The sequence below is a fragment of the Ixodes scapularis genome, unplaced genomic scaffold, assembly GCF_016920785.2.
Source record: "Ixodes scapularis isolate PalLabHiFi unplaced genomic scaffold, ASM1692078v2 PGA_scaffold5__190_contigs__length_132052651, whole genome shotgun sequence".
NCBI classification, from domain to species: domain Eukaryota; kingdom Metazoa; phylum Arthropoda; class Arachnida; order Ixodida; family Ixodidae; genus Ixodes; species Ixodes scapularis.
The window spans coordinates 43253820-43274450 of NW_024609880.1; the positions used below are offsets into that span (position 1 = coordinate 43253820).

Sequence of the window (20631 nt, forward strand, 5' to 3'; positions counted from 1 at the left end):
TACCTGTGAACGTGCGGTTGATATTAAAGCCGTTATTTTTACAGTGCCTGTTACAGCCTCGCGGCGAAAGTGTACGAATTGTGAGACACTCACGTTGTCTATGTGAAACGAGAATACAATGTCTGATACGGCAACATGTGTTGACCTGTTTATATATCAATTGCAGTGGTGCTTGAAATCAATTCATCATAATGTTTTTTTATTATTCTCATCACGCTTTTGCTGTTTACTTCAAGACAAAATAAGACATTCTTAGCTACCTCACTGAGCCCCTGAGTAAGCGACACGGAAAGGCTGGGGTGCAAAGATTATTTTCAAAACTTCACTGCACAAATACTCAGTTTTTTTTTTTTTTTTGTTTTTGTAACGTTAATGCACTTTTACGCGGAGAAAAACTAACTGAAAGTGAGAGATAACGAAGGAGGAGGCAGTATAGCAAACAAGAAAGCCCAATTCCTGTGATCGCCAACTACATGTATTTTCAGTCACGGTATTCTGCTTTCTGGTCGCAATGTTTTTATGGCAAAAGAAGCAGAGGTTGTACAGTATTCATATACAATTTTAGCCTTGTCAAGGATTTGTTGTGGCAAGAAATAAAAAGGTAGAAAACGGATCTTGTTAGTTTTCCTATGACAAATATGTGGGAGCGTTTATTGAGAACTGCTGACAGCGCATACAAGCCCCTGATTGTGAAGGTTGGTTATAGACGAATATGTGAAACATCAAGTATGACATAAATCCCGTTTTGCTTTAATATTCTACGAGCGGAAAATTGCGCTCGGAAGACTGACCCAAAGCTAGGCACCTATACTACAATCCGTTGCATTATATCGTCTAAACTATAAAGAAATCGCAATCGTGCATATTTACAGTCATGTGGCTGCAGCAGAATGTAGTTACTTGCAGAGTCCATTTCTTTAAGTAGAATTCATATAAAATGCATCGAATTATTACAGTTACACTTTTATTTCTACGTGTAGGTGGAGACTTGCCGATGACTGAACCTTAAACATAATTTTTATATTTTCCTTTGCAGTTTTGGAGTTTTGGAGAATGATGAGGGTTAAAACCGCAACCTATTACAATCTTTTTCTTTCTTTTGAAGAAGGGCAAGTGTCAGCAGTTGAGCGAATATAGCTTATCTGGAGGATTGTAGTTACAGGTAATCCATAAGGGTAATAAAACATATAGAAATAAAAAAGAAACTTTGTTCGATCAATATTTGATTTGTGCCATCTCAATTTTCTGCGTTCAGGATTGGGGCAACTGTAATAATAAATCTTTACCGCTTCTGAGTTGTTTCATACAACATGTCCACCATACAAAGCAACGACCAAGTGTTCGCTACGCCGTTTCAAACAAAATAGACGTGAACAAAAACAAAGCCTGATCTTTTGGTTATAGTGACTCATGTCTCGTAAATACGGATCCCGTTAATGAGGATGACCCGGTATATGGACACCATTTTGGAGGACGAACTGGGAAATTCAGGCATTTTTGTATCGTTATTATGAACCACTCACATTATGGACCATTTTTTTGGTGGAACGGAAGAGTCGATATTAACGAGACATCGCTGAACCCTTCACTCGATAATAATGACTCTTCGAGAAAGAAAGAATCGTGCTTTTTGGCCCGGGTAAATAAACTACGCCTTGATGAAAGCTGAAACTTTATAAGAATGTGACGCAAGCGGTTCGGAGAGAACGCAGACGTTTGAACGCACGATGTTACCTGGACCCAAAAATAAAGGACAAAACGCAAACTTCCCTTTGATCTGGCGTCCATCTAAGCCAAATACCGTCAGGTAAAACAAAAAACATTTTGGATGCCTTAAAAACTATTTCAGAAAAAAAGGCTTTTCTTTTTTGTTGCCGAGTGTTTTTCACCTATATAAATGCCGCAAGTTTACGCAATGTCCGTTCTTGTTTTGACGTCATTATGTTCAGGTGGATGTCGGATCATGAAGTGATTTGTTCCTTCTATTTTATTTTTCGAACTAGGTAACGTCACGTTCTCAAACTTTCGCGTTCTATTAAATCCGCTAGCGTCACATTCTCAAGCCAGTAAACTATGCGAAGCATAGTTTACTAACGCGAGACCAAAAATATATTTTTTTTAAAAGAAATTTGGTTTCAAGTTAATCTTGGTCACTCACTTGAAGTAGCTGAAGATGAAGAGCGTGATTCCAAGGGCCACCAGAGAAAGAAGAGAGAAGACGAGCAGGATGTAGCTGGCAATGGCCGGGATGCTGCTTGGTCCGGACTGTGAAAGCAAAAGGCCCATGGTGAGTAGCCGAACCGTTGAGCACAGCATAGGCCGAAAAAAAGGTCGCGTTACAATGGCAGTACGCTGTGGACAGCAAAAGATGAGACGACCGAACAAAGACTAAACCATGCCAGTGGCCCAGTCCCGACGCGAGAGTATGAACTTAGAACCAGGGAGTACTCCCGAGAAAGGCCTATCTTCGTCCAAGTTCGGCGATCCTAGGGGCCTAACTTGGGCATATTAAGGTATTTGTCCGAGGCTTTAGCTAGTGGCAAAGTACTCTAAGAGCGCAGCTCTTAGGCGCCCGTTTCCGCTTTTCGCGGCGTCGGCGTTGGCGTAACCGCGCTATATTTAGCGGGAAAATTGACATGACGTGACCTCAACAGTAATGCAAAACTCCGCTAAATACAGCGGGGACTTGAATTGCTGTTGAGGTTACGTGACGTCAAGTTTCCCGCTAAATCAAGTAGAAAAACTGAATTTGCTCATAGTCGACGTGACACCAAGTCGTGTGACGTCATTTTCCCCGCTGGATTTAGCGGGGAAACTGAGTTGGTATTGAGTTGACGGTGCGTCAATTTTTAAGCTAAATTTAGGGGTGAAACTGTGGAAGGATGGGAGGGTACGGAGGAGGAGGATGGGGTAGTACGGATGAGGAGGAGAGGAAGAAGAGTAAGGGGAGCACGAGGAGGAGGGGAGAGGAGGCCGAATGGAGGAGGAGTAGGAAGGGAGGAGGGGCAGGAGGAGGAAAAAGGAGGATGAGGAGGTGAGGAGGGGGAAGAGAGGCTGGAAGGAGGAGGGAACAGGGGAGAGGGAACAGAGGTGGAGGGGAAGAGGGGAGGAGAAGGAAAAAAGGTGCAGTGGGTACGGAGGAGGAACAGCGGTATACCCTCCCTTCCTCCCCCTCATAAGCTGCGCTCTAATTTCGCATTACAGACAATTGTAAACGTCTTCAATTAATTTTTATTCGCCCCCCAATGATAAGAGTGCCAGACATGAGTTAAAAATGCCACGTAGAGTCAGAGCAAACGGCAGTGATGCTTAGTTCTAAACTGGTTTGGCAGTTTAGGCTCGAAGTTGCGGGTGAAAATCAAACAACCAAAAGTCCAACATCTTCCTAGCATTTTCTCGGTAACTGATGCCCAAAGAAGTCACGTGACAGCCGAACCACAAGGGAGGGACGCCTAATTCATGCACTTGTTCGGCAATTTAGAACCAAGTTACACAGACTCTGGCCAAATAACATGAAGTTTGGTTATTAGCTTCGCTGTAACGAGGCTTCCAGGGCCATACATAATTAGGCAAAAGCCAAATCTTGGCCAGAAAACTGCGCTACTTGAAAAGCGTGTGAAGTCGCAGTGGCATGCTATCTGGTCTAGCATGATCCTACTTGAACACCGTGCGCCGTTGAGGCGAACTATTTTTTTCTTTTGGGAGATCGGAAACATGATTTGAATGACGCAGAGGGAGCTCACGTATAAATGACCAAGGTGCCGAAAAGTGCGGAATCAGGTAGCAGAAGGTTAAGGCGAGTCACAATCAAAATGCTCTTAAAACCAAAAAAAAAGAACAGGCTGAGTTAGACAGCTGTAGCTAACTTATACGATGTGCAAGTTCGTCTGCGTCTTGCGCATCTCGTGCGTTTGTTTACACCCAAATGTGACCCCGTGCACAATCAATGATGACGCGAAACGCGAGCTTGGCCCTCTCGTCATCGCGCGCTCTTTACGCGTTCTCTATGCTGCCCTTTGATCGACTTGCCCTTCTTTGCGTTCAGATGCGCAAAAGATGCACTTTAGAACACTTGTCCGCTGTATTGAAAAAAATACCATATGCACTTATGTGACCCCCATTGCATTATACCCCATGAAAGAGCCATTTGATACAGTATATGCATTTTGCTCATTGAAGAATGAAAAAGGAAATTTGATATTTGGCCTTGGATGTGTAGCTTGTTTTCCCTGCCAAATAGCACATAAATATAATTGTTTTCGTTCTCATCTTTAATGAGTTGAAAATGAGTGATGTTTTAATTAAATATATTGGGAGCGCAGCCCCGACCATATTTTCTGTAAACATATGAATAAAACAGCGCAAACGAACACATGGACAAGTAGAACAAGGGACACAGACACAGCGCTGACTCACGACTTACTCTCTTTTTCGTCCTCTTAAAACATATCAACATAAGATGACAAAAAAAATAAAAGAAGAATCCTACAAGTAGGACATCTTAACTGTCATGTGCCATCCGAAGAATTTCTAACAGAAAGTATGCCATTACAACAAACAAATGAAAAAGGAAAGTAAATAGTCGAGAAATATATAACTATACATCGTCCTATTTCAGGTCTGAGCAAAGTCAAAACTACAGCGCGAGCCCTATTGCTCTGTGCGTACCTGCCTCGCACACAGCCTCGTGGTGTGTGGGCACCATTTTTAGGCTGCATGTGCGCGCTTGTAGCTATAGGATCGCTCACACGGAAGCAGAAAGAAAGTATCAGACAGGCGTGCCCAAACTTCGAACAAACTCAAACTCTTCCCTGGATAACGTAACTGACTCTGAACTTACGCATAGATCGGGCCCGTGTTGTCGAATATAAAACGCTTCATGAATTTCCCTAGACATTTTTTGTGAATGATTAGCCAAAATTTCAATGTCAGCTAACCGAAGTGAGCATTTACACCTATCGCTATGGGCGGCTAGGCGACCCGCAAGTGAAGGCCTAAAAGACAGAGAATGTTCCCGAGCTCTAAGATTAATACAACTGCCCGTCTGTCCATTATACACTTTACCACAGGAAAAGGGTATTTTATAAACGACCCCCACAGCACAAGCTACATATTTGATGCGATTGTTTATTCCACACCCTACACGTTGAAGTCCAGCTCCCTCAAAGGAAGCACACAAACGTAACTTGGAAGGTGCTGAAAAGACTATACACCAACTCATGTTTACAAACAAACTGGAGCCCCCCTAGCGGACGTTACCGGCGCCGCGCATGCGCAGTGGATGGTGGGCAAGAAGCCCGCCGTCGCCCATAAACAAACCATTGAATTGCGTTGTTGTCGGCGTCGGTGGGAGTCCCCGTGCTCTTTTTCGCGTTGGAATTGTTGATTCTACGTCCTCCTAACAATGTCTGACTACTTGAGCGGCTTCAGCAAAACTATCGAGGCAAAACTTTGCGTGAATAATGTGACTTGCGGCGATTCATTTCACGTGGACGCCGCAGAATGGGCGCTATAAAACTTGACTCCCACGTCGAGATTCTGCTCGCTATTTTCAGTCGCGACGTCGCTCGGACTGCAAAAGCGTGGACCGTAGCTGAGATGGTGGACATCGATACTGAAAACCTCAAGTAGAATCGGGCATTACAAGTCGGTGATGGCCACTGGTAACAATGATCAACAACTTCTTGTGTCTGTTTACACTTAGCCGACTTACCCCAACCAACCTTCAAAAGTGTTTTGAGGCCTGCACTTAGTTCTTATCGCAATTACCGGGTCAATATTTGGTTTACAAACCGCTGTTGTTTGAACGAACTGACGACAAAAAGCAGCCAAGTTTGAAAGAGCAGACAACAGTTGGAACGCACGCGCAATGGAGTACGGGCAAGAAGCACCGCGTCCCGCGTCAACAAACCATTCGAATGTCACGTCGTCAGCGTCTGTGTGAGTCTGCATACTCTTTTTCGCGTTGAGGTTGTCGATTCTACGTCCTCATCGCAATGTCTTACCACTTTAATCGCCTGAGCGAAATCATCAAGGCTCGTTACGCTGCTAAACTTTGCATAAATAATTTGACGTGCGGCGATGTATTTGCATGACCGCCGCAGAATGGACGTACAAAACCATGATGAGACTCTTCTAGCTATTTTCGGTCGCGACGACCCTCGTGCTGCAAAAGTGTAGAAGGTAGCGGCGATGATCGACGTCAATACTGAAAATCGGAAGCGGGAACAGACAAAGCGTAACAAGTAGGTGATGGCCACCGGTACCAATGATCAACATCTTGTATCTACTGCTTACACCGAGCCTACTTAAGTCTTTTGAGGCCTGCAATTACTTCTTATTGCAATCACCGGGTCAAAGTTTGGTCTACGGGCCGCTTTTGTTTGAACGAGCAGACGACAAAAAGCAGACAACTTTGAAAGAGCAGACGAAAGTTCGAACGATCAGGCGGCCGTGTGAATTTGAAGACGCACTGAATCCGTGGGTGGTCCGGACAACTTGGGGGTTTTCTCTCGGTCATGTTGGAACAAAGCAAATACATCTGGCGACCACAAATTGTGGCCCGCACACGCAATCGTAGTTCGACAGCGTCAGGTTTGCCCTTTTCACGGCTGCTATCGACGTTCTCGGACGAACGGAGGGTGCAAAAACACATGAAAACTGATCTTCAAACCTTCCCAGACACTCTTTGTAAAGCCCCCATGGCAGCATTTTGACGAGAAGGCAGGTTTTTTGTCTCGTTTCTTCCAAAGGAACACAGGAATGCATGTCTGGCACGGCGACTTCTGCCCACCGCCCCAGACCGGAAGTGCGTCCGGCCCGCCACCACCGCGGCGTGACGTAGGAGAGTTGAGTTGGTGTATAGGGACTACGCATTTAACACCCACTTTTTTAATCCTGTGGGAGAAGCTGTGCAAATACAGTACTACCACCGTCCGAGAAGCAGGTTTTGGCCTAACGTTGTCAAGTATGGTAGGGGGATTTCTGAATAATTTTAAAAGTAACTCGACTCCCCCCCCCCCCCCCCCCCCCCCCCCATTACAAGTTTCGGGAAACCCGATTTTGTTAACCTATCGGCTTGAACCAGAAAGCTATTGAACCTTCAGTGACCACAGGATTTTAATAAAGAAGCTCTCAAACATGGTTATGCAATACCTCGTTTTACAACTTTTGAGTGAGTAGATTCATAGCTAAGGAGGGACTTTTTGTTCTAGGTTCATAAGCCCAGCACAGATGACTCGGCTCAAGACCAATGTTTAGGTCCAAAAATTACAAAACGTCTTTAGTTGGAACCTTATTCGTAAACCGAAGACCTCCAGAGCACTCCTGAAAGGTATCTAATAACTCTGAGACCAAGTCAGCACTTCTTTTTATTTCTTTCTCATCTTATGTTGATGTGTTTTAAGAAGACAAAAAAGAGAGTAAGTGAGTAAGTCTTGACTCAGCGCTGTGTCTGTGTCCTTTCTTCTACTTGTTCTTGTGTTCGTTTGCGCTGTTTTATTCATATGTTTACAATGTACCACTGAATAGCCCACCTCGAAACATTGCATATTTCCTTTGTGTTTTATATGTATAAAACGTGCATAAGATAAAGGATATATTTTCCAACCATTTAGAATTGTGAAGTCCGCTGATAAAATTACTTTAATTTTCTAATTTTCCCTAATATGAGAGTTTTGTTTACTATGTTTTTTTGTTTTTTTGTTTTTTTTTTCCAGTAGCGTATTGTTTTTTTTTTTTCGTTAGCTCGCCCTCTGTCGTCGATAGTTCCGCTTCTCGCGTCGAGGCAGCTATTTCTGCCGTCGCTCAGTCGTTTCAGCTTGCACTGTCCATGGCTGTGCAACTTCTTTACCGAATTAATATGTGTGCCGAAAATTATGTCCTTTAAAAAAAGATATTCAAACTACATGTCGGCAGCTTAATTTGAGAAATCTGATAATGCCTACCACTGTTTTGCTATACTGCCATAGCAGTTAAAGGGACTACAGCGCTCCATATCGACGTGGGCCATTTTCGGCACTCCGCCAAAAAATTCCACATTGATGTCACACCGATGACATCACGCCACGCATTGCGTCACCTATACCTGGCATCAGCTGACAGCTTCACGTCACATTGTCACGTGATCATCACGTTGCACAGTGACGCGCCGCGACTTATGGACGTGAGGTGATACCGAGAGTCACGTGATGTCATGACGTAACATGACACTGTGACGTCATGTGACATTCAGACGTCACGTGACAATACGTCGTCACGTAACACCATGACGGCAAGTACAAACCCAAACATGGAACTGCTGATAAAGGAAACAAAAAAAAAAGCGTTTTTGCTAATTATGCCAGAAAGGCTCTCGGGTGATAAAAGGAATCAAACTAACTGGGAGTTTAGCCGGCGAAACCCCGGGCTTTAAATTAGGTGGAGCTACACGCTTGAAACTCGAATGCGCGATTTTGGAAGTGCTCTTCAGCGACCATAAGGCGATGTTAGGGAACGGTCCATGCACACACATGCTGTTTCGTCGTTCCCTGGATTTCAAACTTCGGCGCGCGATTTCCGAAGTGTTCTACAATTACCACGAGGCAGTTCTAGCTTGTACCCAATAATATTATTGAACAGGTTTAGGAAACGCTCCCTACTTAATCCGCCCTAGTTGGCTTTCGTCCGGTGTGTTACTCGGTTTAATACAAAACGCCTATACAGACTCTATGGTGCGGGCTCGCACCTTTACCGCTCATTCAGTCCATCTGCTTCGAAAATGACACCTTAACGGCTCCGCTGTCACACCTCAGCTGTCGCAGCGGTTTCACCTTACGTGTAGCTTAAGTGTTCACCATTTTTTTTTTGTAAGGCATCCACATCATAAAATTAGATTTGAAACAAATAAGTAATGGTTACTGATAGAATGATAAAAGGCAAGGCATGGCCTATTATTTTAAAGCTTCTTGCTTTGGGTTTTTCTTTTCTCAGATACTTTTATAGACTATTTCCGCAGTCTCGTTTTGCTACGGAGCGGTAATAACATACTCGAGATTCACCACGCCTGGGTTTGTTGCGCTCTCGGTGACTTTTAGCGCCGAGATGTTACGGTGGAGCCCTCTTGTGTTTTATGTTCATGACGTCACGACCATACTGCACCTCGCCGTGATGTGATGAGTTGGACCGTACTTATCATCAGTTGCGAACAACAAGCTTTATATGGCTAGAAATCCTTCCAAAATGCGCCACTGGCGTGTTGGAATGCAAAGAAGAACACGCCAATCAAATGGCAACGTAGAGAACGCCCAGAGAACGCGCATGACGATGTAGCCAAGCCCGCGCAGTCATTGGTAGAGGTCGGGGAGGGGGTGAACAAAAACATGTGAGCGCGTTTGGGAGGTAAGCAAACGCACGAGGCACGCAAGGAGCAGACGAACTTGCAGGCGGTATCATGCGTGTAAAAATAATAAGAATGGAATGGAAGTTCTGAGTCATGGGCATTCTTAAACCAAAATCGTCACAGTTGACACTCGGTCATGGAGCTGATTTCCGTCAATGAAACAAAAACAAAAACAAAAAAAAAAATCGAATGAAGACGTCAATGTGAGCTTTTGGTAAATCGCGAACGGCTTCCGCAACGACTTTTTTTTGGTCGCGCACGTCGCTAATAGTGTTATTTGAATTCCCCCTGCTTAACCATTCGTTGTCTCACTGTAGTGCTTAAGTTCTTCAAAGTAGTTAGGGACATTCATAATATCGCTGTTCTTTTTTTCGTACGGACGAAGTTTTACAGCTGGCAATATATTTTTCGCCCGACAGCATATACAGACATTTGATTTTAAATAACGCAGCAAAAAACTAAGAATTCAGTCATATGAATTTTCGAGCGGACGTAGGAAGGAAAAACTATTTATGTCGATGTGCATAATTTGTTTTACGTCAGTTAAGTATATATACATATATATATATATATATATATATATACATATATATATATATATATATATTCGCAGCAGTTTTGTTTAGGTTAGTTTTGAAATAAGGGCCAATCGATGTTTATGGCTCAAATATAAATTTGCGGAGAAATTGTTTGGAGTTTCGTAACGCCTGTTTCGTCTCGACAGAAAAATCTCATCTCCATCCTTTCATCACCATTCAGAAAATAGAACCATGTCTCTCTTGGTCGCAGATGGAACCCCCCCCCCCCCTCCCCCCTTTCTAAACGACACGATGCGATGTCTTATCGCAATCGGTCGTCATTTTGAAAAGCGACATCTGAGAATGACAACCGGACAAGAACCCTTTCACGAGTTACAAGAGTTCCCGGGCGAAGGTACCAGACAAAATTCAATATCCGACACGTTTCAGCGCTTGAACCACAGATCTGCAACACGTCGTTAAAATGACACAAGTGTGATTTAAAAAAAAAGAACTCTAGCATTGCAAAAGATTGCTGACGTAAAAAAAAAAAAAAACTAGTTTTACGAAGTTTTGTGGGAGGCATTCAAGTGCTCTAATGGAACCTTCTTTCAGCAATAAGAGCTCACGCTTCTACCGCAAGATACCCCTGTGAAGAGAAAAATTAGAAACAAAGTGTAAGTTGGGTGCTATTTCATAGGTGTGCACTCGTTCAAGATTTCATGCCTGTCTTTCTCAAGACAAACAAAAGGAGACGCTGATTGCTTCAAATCATGAGTGCGAGTCGTTTTTGCGTTCACAGAGATGTTTAGAGGTTGATCGTCCAAACATCGTGGTTTGCAGCAAACAATTAACTATTGCAAGTACTCAACATCTGTTGAGCTGTGAGGGTGCTTATTTTTGTAGCAGAACTGGCGTAACCCAAGCGTCGCACGTCAGCGATTTTGCTTTATCTCATTTGATTTGTTCGTTTGCGCGTGTTGATGTTCACTAAAGATGTCAGTTCCCAAAAAAAGCGACCCCACCGCTTTGTGAATCATGCAACCCTCTTAATTCGGATTATGATATCAGTACTCAAAAGGGTACCTATACAGGTACGAATTTGCGAGCCACTTGATTCGAAACAATCAGGTGATCAACTGGCACCAGCCTTGCATGTTCCGGTATGATCCCATTATTTCACTCCGTGAGGCTTGTAGCTCTCAAGTTTTCCTGATTTGCAAAGCCTATACCTTTATGTAGTGTTTTAAATGTGCGCCATGTCGCTCACCCACCGTGCTTTCGGACGCTATATGAAAGATAAAAAAAGTCTAAAAATAGTGCATTTTTAGTTTCTTGGTTGTTTAGTCCTTTTAGTCGCCTTTAGCGCACATTGACATGCTCTGACAGACCCTTGCGTTGGACCGAGGCTCGTGCTTGATGAAACAATAGAGTGCGGCTTTCAAGGTCGAGTCGTGCGGGCGTTCGCAGCTGATGTTTGAATGTGTTCTAATAGCAGACGATGCTGTACGTTGCCACGCGTCTGCTCTCACGAGTAGCAGACGGTGTCACACGGCAGACTAGAAACAGCGAACGCTGCGACATGAAGACATCAGGCCTGTGCACGTGGATTGGATAGAACAACTGAACATGAAGACATCAGGCCCGTTCACGTAGATTGGATTATTGGATTGGCTTGGCTGCCAAGCAGCCAAGCCAATCCAATAGTAATGGACTGTGTAACCGATATGAGGTCGGAGCTTAGAACGGGCCGCAACCTCCCCCTAAATTTCGTCTCACGGCGTAATGGCCTGACCACACTAGCAGCAACGGCGCCGCCGGTCGGCGCAGCTCGGCGGCATTGCTGTCTGGCGTCCCAACGCGTGAATGCCACATTGACCTCCGTTTTGTGGACGTTATAGTCACATGACAGCACTAACTCTCGCGTTCTCGAGATTGCGCGCGCGCCTCCGCAGGATTTCACGCTCTTCCGGCGTTTGCTCTTCGTTAGATTCTTCCGTTTCGGCTTTCATCTTTCACATATATCAGCATCGAAACCGCATTCGCTGCCCACATGGTAGGTGCCGATGATGACCTAGTGATCAGCGGTAATGTGATCATCGTAGCCTGCTCGTTGATCTTGCGACGTTGCCGCACTCTGAAGGGAAGGAGGCGCAGGCCTAGGGTTCGGCCTAGTTGGTGCTACCGGAACAGCGATATACAGGTCAGTGCTTTGGTGCCCCGGCTGCGCGCCAGATGAAGGCTACTTTCGAGAGAGTCACCAAATGAATACGACTTCAGGCACAACGCAAAAGACACGCGACAAGTGCTACGAAGAAACTCACCTGTTATTCCGAATTCACTCCGATAACTTCGCGGCGGTTATTCTTAGCGACCTTATCTAGCTAGTTTGGCTGCGTCTTTTCAAAGGAAAACAGTCGCACAGTTTCGAGGAAGCGCTCGGTTGGAAAAGACAGTGGGGTAAATGGGGGTAGCAGACAAAACGAAACAGTGATACGCTCCTTTGCAACGAGAACGAGGCGCGGAGAGCCGACTTGCGCGTTGCCATGACATCGCAACGTAACTATCTAAGCCACCTCCCCCTGGGTCTTCTGCGGTGAGAAACGGCGAGCCCTCAAGCGCCCACGTGCAGGTTGCCTCGACGGCGCCGAGCGGCGAGCCACTGAATCACAAACTAGTTTCGGCCGTCAGCCCGCGGCGGCCAGTGGCGCATGGCGAGCCTGCGCGACGCTACTGAGTTCGGGCATAAAATGTTGCGTAATATTTTTCTACTTTTGTGAGAAAATAATTTTGTAACATACGTCTCCCACTTAGGCACATTACGCAAATATTTTTTTTATTATTGTTTAAATGTCCCTTTAAGCATTGGAGGAGAGGGCCTTGCTACCAACGCGCCCGGAGAAAATATAATAAGTGGAAGCGGAAGAGATCGAGTGTCATGCTACAGGTTGACCTGGCTGAGCGCGTAGCTAGGAAAAGTTAAAGTAACACAAGTCCAAAGTATAACGAAAGCTATTACACAGGGCTCATCCCCGGATATCCGCGGTCAACTGCCGGATCCGGATAAAGATGATTTAGATTTGGCGGATTAGATGCGGATGCCCCGGGCCGCGGATGCATATCGGATGCAGATATCCACGGGTCCGGATGTGTAATTTTGCCAAGGCGGCCCATAAATGCGTGAGACCGCATGAGTGTAGACTGAATAAGTGACTAATACTATTAAGTGCATCATCGAAAGTTTTTCGGGAGCAAATTACTTTTTGTAGAATAAGGCATCAACGACGGAGAAAGTTGCGCTTCACGCCAACAAAGACCAGATTATTATCAAAGATCGCTTTAAATCGTTCTGTCTCGCCAAAAATGCTGTCTCTAGAAAACAAATAAAGCAAGAAGGGCATTATTTGTCCCGGGAAAGCGTGTTATTGTTTGTCGGGGAAAGTGCGGAGAATGTTAGTCGAGAAAAAGAGAACCCAAAACGCAGAAGCGAACAAAAAGTAGAAGCCTATTCGAGAAGTCAAACATCGTGTTTGTGAGTGCGTTTTTTTCTCCTCCACAGTTGTCAAGTTGCTACTGTCATTTGATTCGGAGGACACAGTTGGGGTTTCATGTTTAAAACTGAAACCAAAAGAAGGTGTTACCATAATTGAATACTGTGATATTTTGCGTGGGGTGAACTCGCGTCTTACTAAGTATTTACGAGTACGACGATAATAATTCCAGGAGAAGGGAAACAAGGGGGACTAAGGACACGAACAAGCCTCCAAACACAGCTAGCTAAATGGTACGCGACCGAAGAAAATCCGTCTGGTCCTGGTATCGAATCAGGGACCTGTCCATTTCCAATGGAGAGGTCTAAGGACAGCATTATCAACATATACATGTACTTTGCTGCGGGGAGTGACCGCCTTTCATTTCGCACTTGTTCATTGTTTGGACTAAAAAAAATTGGCATATTTACTTAATATGTTCATTACTAATTTGCTCGTTTAGAAAATAGGCGTCTGCTTCTATGGGGTTAAAAAAAATATTAAGAGCTCCTTTCCTTTTAGCGCATCTTCTGGGCAGTGTGTCAATACTTCTAGGACGATCTAATAATTGCGATCCGGTTTCCATAAGTATCTCTGGAAGGAGGATCGCTCTTAAAAATAAATAAAACAGAATTCGAAAAAATGACTTTTATTGTATTCTGCACAAAGTTTTTTTTTTGTTTTTTTTTGTTTTGTTTTTTTGTGGGAAAGTAAGCAAGCGTCGTATAAGCAGTGTTGTAGGCGTTACCGATAAAAAGTAACAAAATATGTTACTCACTACTTTCAAAGAATAGGAACGCATTACCGCTCTGCGTTACTTCAGAATAGAAGGAACGGGCTACTGTTACCAATATAAATTAACGTAAGTTACTTTTGCTTTCCTTTGTGTTTATGAAATTAAAACGCCTTACTGTATTGTACTGGTATGCATTAGCGTCACATTTCAAGAAACATTAGGTCCATGCACAAACTTTACATAAGTATCTTTGTAATCTAAACCATAAGGCGAGAGGAAAAGACAAGAAAAACGATTTAAAAGTTTAAGATTGAGAGTTTGCGTTGTCTTGTTGATCATTTTATCTATCATGGTCTCGTGGTTTAGATTATAATGTTTACGAACCAGCTCGCCTGAATATGTTCGCTCCTCGATATAATTATCTTATCTTTTTCATACTTTTTATTTTGCTTGTATTTTGAATATTGAATATGTCCAATAAGTCAAATAATTTGACGCCTAGAAACACGAGCCCTTTTATAATTTCTTGAAGAGTTGGGAAGATCTTGCGAGTAGCCGAACTACGTTACCCGTTACTCTAAATAAGTAACGAAGGTACGTTGTACGTTCATGTTTTGAAAAATATAACGAATATGTTAGCATCATTCTAAAAAAAGGAACCCGTTGGTAACGCCATTACCGGTAATGCGTTATCGCCGACGCTGGTATAAGATACCATGAAGAGGGTCTTATTTTATCCATTCTTGATTATATAATACAAAATAAATACGCGGATGGATGGTCGGATGCGGTTCTGAATTCTGCGGATGCGGGTCGGATGGACATACGAAGTATGTGGATTGGGTTTGGGTGCGAATACAAAGTCTACGGACGCGGATGATGGATTCGTTATCTGCGCATGGCTCTAAAGACAGTGTAAGCGGCATTCTAAGGCATCTGAATTATTTCAGGAAGAGAAAGGGGGGGAGGGGGCGGGGTAGATGAGAGAGAAAAAAAAAAAAAAAAAACGGGGCTGAAGCAACAGCTGCAACATACGTACAGATAAGATGAAATCGCCTTCCAAGCCCATATACCTAACACTTATTATGGTAATGTAAACGACAAGTTCCAAAAATGTTGTTTTTCCGCAAATTTAATATATTTTTATATTAAATTTATTATTTTTTTTACTGCTTATGGCGACATCCAGTGGCGTCCATATGCAAAGGACCCCAAATTATCGCGAGGCGCACACCACCCCATCGCCGCCGACCATCGCACAATTACCTCACATATGGCTGGGCGCCCTGTTGTCAACTCGTTCTTCCCCTCCGGTCTCCCTTCACCACCGCTCAAGCAGCAGCAGCTCAGAGACCGCCGTCTCCACTTCCGGGTTGTACCACGCGAGGCATGCTCAAATGACGCGACGGACTTTGTGTGTGCGCATTTCGGACCTATAGAACTTCCTCGCACTGTAGTCGGCGACTTTGACGTAGACGTCTCCAAAACGCGGTGTTGTTCTTTCGTAGTTGACAGCTTGAATTTCAACCTCGTAACTGACGTGTGTCAACCCACCACCAGGAACGGCACGTGCATCGATCTTGTCTTCGCAATGGTTGGGAGCATTCGAAACTGCACGCACACTCCGATATTCTACGCGCATCACAAGATCGTTCCCGCCATTACTGAATAATGCAATGCCACAAATCGAAAGCCAGCATTGCAGTCAAAATCAGATTAACTAAAAGCGCGTTCTGTAAAGGCATTTGAACCAAAAAATGGAAGACGTTTACAAATCTCTAGGGGGGTACGGATGTAAGGGTATGCCCATCTTCCACCTCCGTAACCTCCCCTCCTCCTCTTCAGCTTCTCTCCCATTTAGCGGGAAATCGTTGCTAATTATACCGCCAAATTGGCGGAAAATATACCAACATTTTCCCGCTAAATTTAGCGGAAATTTTTCCCCTAAATTTAGCGGGGAAAATGAATTGGTGTTGAGGTCACGTGACGTCACTTTCTCTACTAAACTTCGTGGAAAAGTACTTCCGCTAATTTGCACGTGACGTCACGAATCGAATGTAAAACTCTCCCTCTATATTTGACGGAAAAAGTTTTCCGCTAAATTTGGCGGGAAAATTTCCCACTAAATTCAGTAGGAAATTTTGACCCTTGTGACGTCACACGTGACATCCTTATGGGAAACGTAACGCAACGCGCGGTTACGTCGACGCCGCTCAACCCGGAAACGGCTTCGTAAGAGCTGCGCTCAAAAAGCACGTCTTAGTGTCAATTTCCTTCCAAAAACACATCTCGTAAAAGCATACCGCAAAGGCACGCAACTCCTAAAGCACGCCTCTTACATCAATCCAACTGAAAGGAAAGCTCGTTTAGCAAATACCCTAAATCACATCAAAATCATGCATCAGCTGCGGCCCTAAACAAAGCGCGCTTTTTTTCTGGTCACTTGCGATTCTTTCATTGAGTTAGTGCTCAACAAAAGTTCCTAAATATTCCAAATAGTTTTAATATCAGATTCTACTTTAGGTTTCAGGTTGGTTGGTTTTATTGTGCGTAGATCAAAGGTAAATACATTAGAAATATTACAGAAGGAGGTCCCAGACTCAGAGACTGGAAAGGGACCTCCGGTTAATGGTAGCAATAATAATAAAACAAATTTACAGCAGTCAGAATAGAAAACAAATTATGACATGAATAAGTGAAACACAGAACTAATTGCAGTGATATAAAATGAACAAAATAACAGTAAGTTAAACACTCATAATAATTATAAAGTTATAAATAAAATAACACTGAATAAACAGAGCAAGGTTATAACAGTTGGAATTGCAAATCAATTTTGAGAATAAGTGAAATGCAGTACTAATTACAATAATATGAGAGACAAAACGGCAATTATCAAAAAGAGAGATACACAATGACGTCATGACAGCAATGTATGACTAAAAGGACTGAAGAAATATGCGAAGTTTCTGCTTAAACACGTGAATTGATGGTGATTGCTTGATGGCTAAAAGTAATGAATTCCATACAGCCGTGGCTGAGAAGTTGGTGGTAAATTTACCATAGTTAGTCCTAGGCTTAGGCAATAACAAGTTATGATGAAATGCGAATCGAGTTATCTTATGCTGTGGAAACTGATTTTCGTTAAGAAGTGTTAGAGCGAGTTTGCCGTTCACGAAATTATACACAAGTAACCCGAGGGTATGTTTATTTAAATTGCTAACAGGTAAAATATTAAAAGCACGGAAAAACCAAGAAATATCAGATGTAGCGGATCGGATTATGCCTGCTTGAAGGTACACCTAATTTGGTGTATTTTTTTTTGTGTTCGGAATTACCTCAGGAGCATTAACACGCAGATAATAGAAATAAGGCAGCCAGAACCTAACTCATATGCGCTTGAAATACTCGTAAATGTGTTGCGCAATTGGTTTCTTTTGAAAACGGTAGAACACGATGCACTAGAAATGGTGTCTATGCAATTGAAAGAAGCAGGCGGTGGAATAGGGGCTTAGAAGCTGCTTTTTCTAAATAAATATTTTTAGAAACCAATACTTTTGTACAAATGAGTTGCATAAGTAAGTTCTCAATCTTGTGAATTGGATACACATCAGGCGATATATGAGAATAAATACGTATAATTTATGATTGCGGCTGCGTCGGGGCAGTAGCTTTTTGACTGCTTTTGAAGTTGTACAATTAACGGCAATATATGGCGGAATAGATCAGCATATTTGTAGAAGAAAAAATTGTGAAATGTGTGCCTTAAAACGAGTGATTAAGCAGGTGCAAACGATTGTTTATGCAGCAACTAGAAACGAACAGCACTGAACAAGGCAACGCGTCTCTGAAGCAGACTGGACGTAATTCAACTACTCTACTCAAACTACTGTAGTTTAACTACTTTATCGAGTAACTTCGTAACTTTCAATTACAACTTTATTTGGGTAATTAGTAGTTTAATTTAACTACATTTTTCAGGTAACTTCTACTCAAACTACTAACTACTTTCGAAATCTAATCCTATTATTTCTTTCATCACAAAAGTTTGAGCGCAGAAATAAATAAGACGCTGGCAGATTAAGTGCTATTCACGAACAAGAGGCCCCGTCACATTCCGTTTTCAAGTACTTATACTCGGCAGCCGTAGAAACTGCATCACAGGCGTCTTCGCGCCAAGGTGGCGACGAGCAGCCAAAACATAGCACCGGCGCGCACGAACGCAGAGATGCTTAACAAGCCTTGGTCGGGTATTGACCTAATCCGGTAATGCAAGCAGGCGCCGCGCCTCCAGCTGCAACCGTGAAAAACGGGGACTCTCCAAAGTTTGTTGTTGTTTTCATGTTGCGTGTTTTTAGTGAGTTCTGACTCAAGCGATAGGTTCCATCAGGGAGCCTTCATGTGCGCTTTGCTAGGGTGATGCCACCCTTTGTAATACCACTCGCCGACAAACCAGCAGCCATTTTGTTCCTCGGCGATAATCCGTGGGGCTTATAGCCCTCCCGGAAGCAAGCACCTTATCTCAGAAGTTCGGAGCAGCGTTGTGGAACCCACGGAGGGAGGATTAGCATTTTCCCTCTCGGACGGGATTACCGATGGACACAAAGGCCACTTTCCGGCGCACGGGGAAACAATGACAGAAACAAAATGGCGGTGGAAGAGGGTGTGGGAAAGGGAAACAGGCAGTTGGCATCACTCTATGTCTATGCGAAGCGCACATGAAGGCACTCTAGGTTCCATGGTAGGCGCCACTGGAATGACCTCGCAGCTGGGCGCCTGTTCCCATGGTCGCCTCGTCGTCAGCGCACACTCCCTTGCAAAGTCGGACCCCCCCCCCGCACACGCGCAGACACGCTCCCATGAACGGATAATCCGTTCATGGGAGCACGTTCCCGCTTCTAGCTGCAACTGTACGAGCGCCGATGCTTGTTCACGTAATCCTTCGCTTTCTTCCGACCTCCCACGCCAGGGAGACCTCCTCTTTGTTGAAAACGTTTTACTTGTCAGGCGTGTTATGCGCGTCAGAATACCGTTGTCGCCGGGGAGGATTTCGAGTCACTTTTGGGAGATCATTTTGTTGGACCCAACGTCAACGGCGAAAAGCAATTTTTTTTTTTCAGTGGCGCAGCTTTAACACTGCAATGAGACGCGCAGTCGTCCGGATGATCTGATCGTCGTGGCGCGAGACTTGATCCCTTAATGGTCAGGTGCACTCGCTCGGCGAAATCTACGAACGTCGTGAGAATAAAGTGGGGCCAGTCATAACAATCTCAACTTGCCGAAGAAAAAAGGAAAAAAGGAGGAGAGTTATAAAATATTATAAAATTGTTATAAAAGACCTAGCCGGAGGCAAGCTTGACATGTTTCGGCATGGACACCAAAGATGCCGACACTCGCTTACCCGACCCTGCACAGCCTGCTTCTGAAATTGAACGCTGCCTTAGCATCCAGCCACAATGAAACGTCTGTTTAGCTTGACTGAGAACGTCATTAGAAGGAAAGGGGTAAACTCTCCGATAACAACTTTGAAAGACAATTGCTTCTGCGAGCGAATAAACTATTTTGGAAGTCATAAAATGACTGCGTTTATTTCAGGCTCGCAGGGGTTTTCACTGATCAAAACTGGTGTTCATTTTGCTGCCACAAAAATATAAAAAGTAACTTCGAAAGTAACTTCAAAGTAACTCGCTAATTTTTTAGAGTAGTTAGTAGTTTACTCAATTACTGTTACCAATGCGTAATTTCTACTCTACTCCAACTACTTTTGGCTGTGATGCTCAGTAACTTAACTACCTTTTTCGAGTAATTTGTACATTTCTGCTCTGAAGTGCTCGCGGAATTCCATTGGCCACCGTTTCTTCGGAGCGTATACGTGGTCCTATATTTCCTCGACTTGGGACTTTCGTGGCATTTGATTGTCCTAGTTTCCATGAGCGTGCGCAATTGAAATTTCACGCGGTCCTCGTTTTTAGTGTATCATCTTAATTCTTATAGTTGCCAGAAGTGCGCGCGTCATTATGTTTGTCGCTAAACAATATCTAATGGCGCAAGACTTCTGAGAAAACCTAAATTGAAAACTAACCGCACTGATGCGAACATGCTCCAAGAACATCGAAGAGGACATAGGGCCGATATTTCGGTGTGAGTGATTCGACGCAAGTTTCTGATTCAAACCGTTGTCCAAGAACTCTATACAACCATTCGTCCTTCAACATACCCACTTTCATGGAAAGCAATTCCCCGACTGCTCCCAACTCACAAAGAACGCGGAAGCTTAAATAAAAAAAGAATGCACTACGAAACATCTGGTCATTTAGCGACAAGGCGACAGCGAGAACGTTAGCGCCGACGAACAATGTCTGCGGTGGCGGGGTTCGCCGCCCGTACGTTCATCCGCATGACTTAAACATTTCGCCGCGCTCCTTAAAATTAACCGAGCGACAAAGTTCCATTTGGCGAGGTCCCCTT

General features: G+C 43.9%; 1 protein-coding gene across 1 annotated transcript in view; it reads right to left on the reverse strand.

Moving 5' to 3' along the window:
* LOC8052063 (corticotropin-releasing factor receptor 1) overlaps positions 1-20631 on the reverse strand; it is a 192390-nt gene that overhangs the window by 167413 nt on the left and 4346 nt on the right. Inside the window, exon 3 of the mRNA XM_040215631.3 lies at positions 2159-2265. Coding sequence (XP_040071565.1) covers positions 2159-2265 — 107 coding nt within the window. The remainder of the gene's footprint in view (positions 1-2158; positions 2266-20631) is intronic.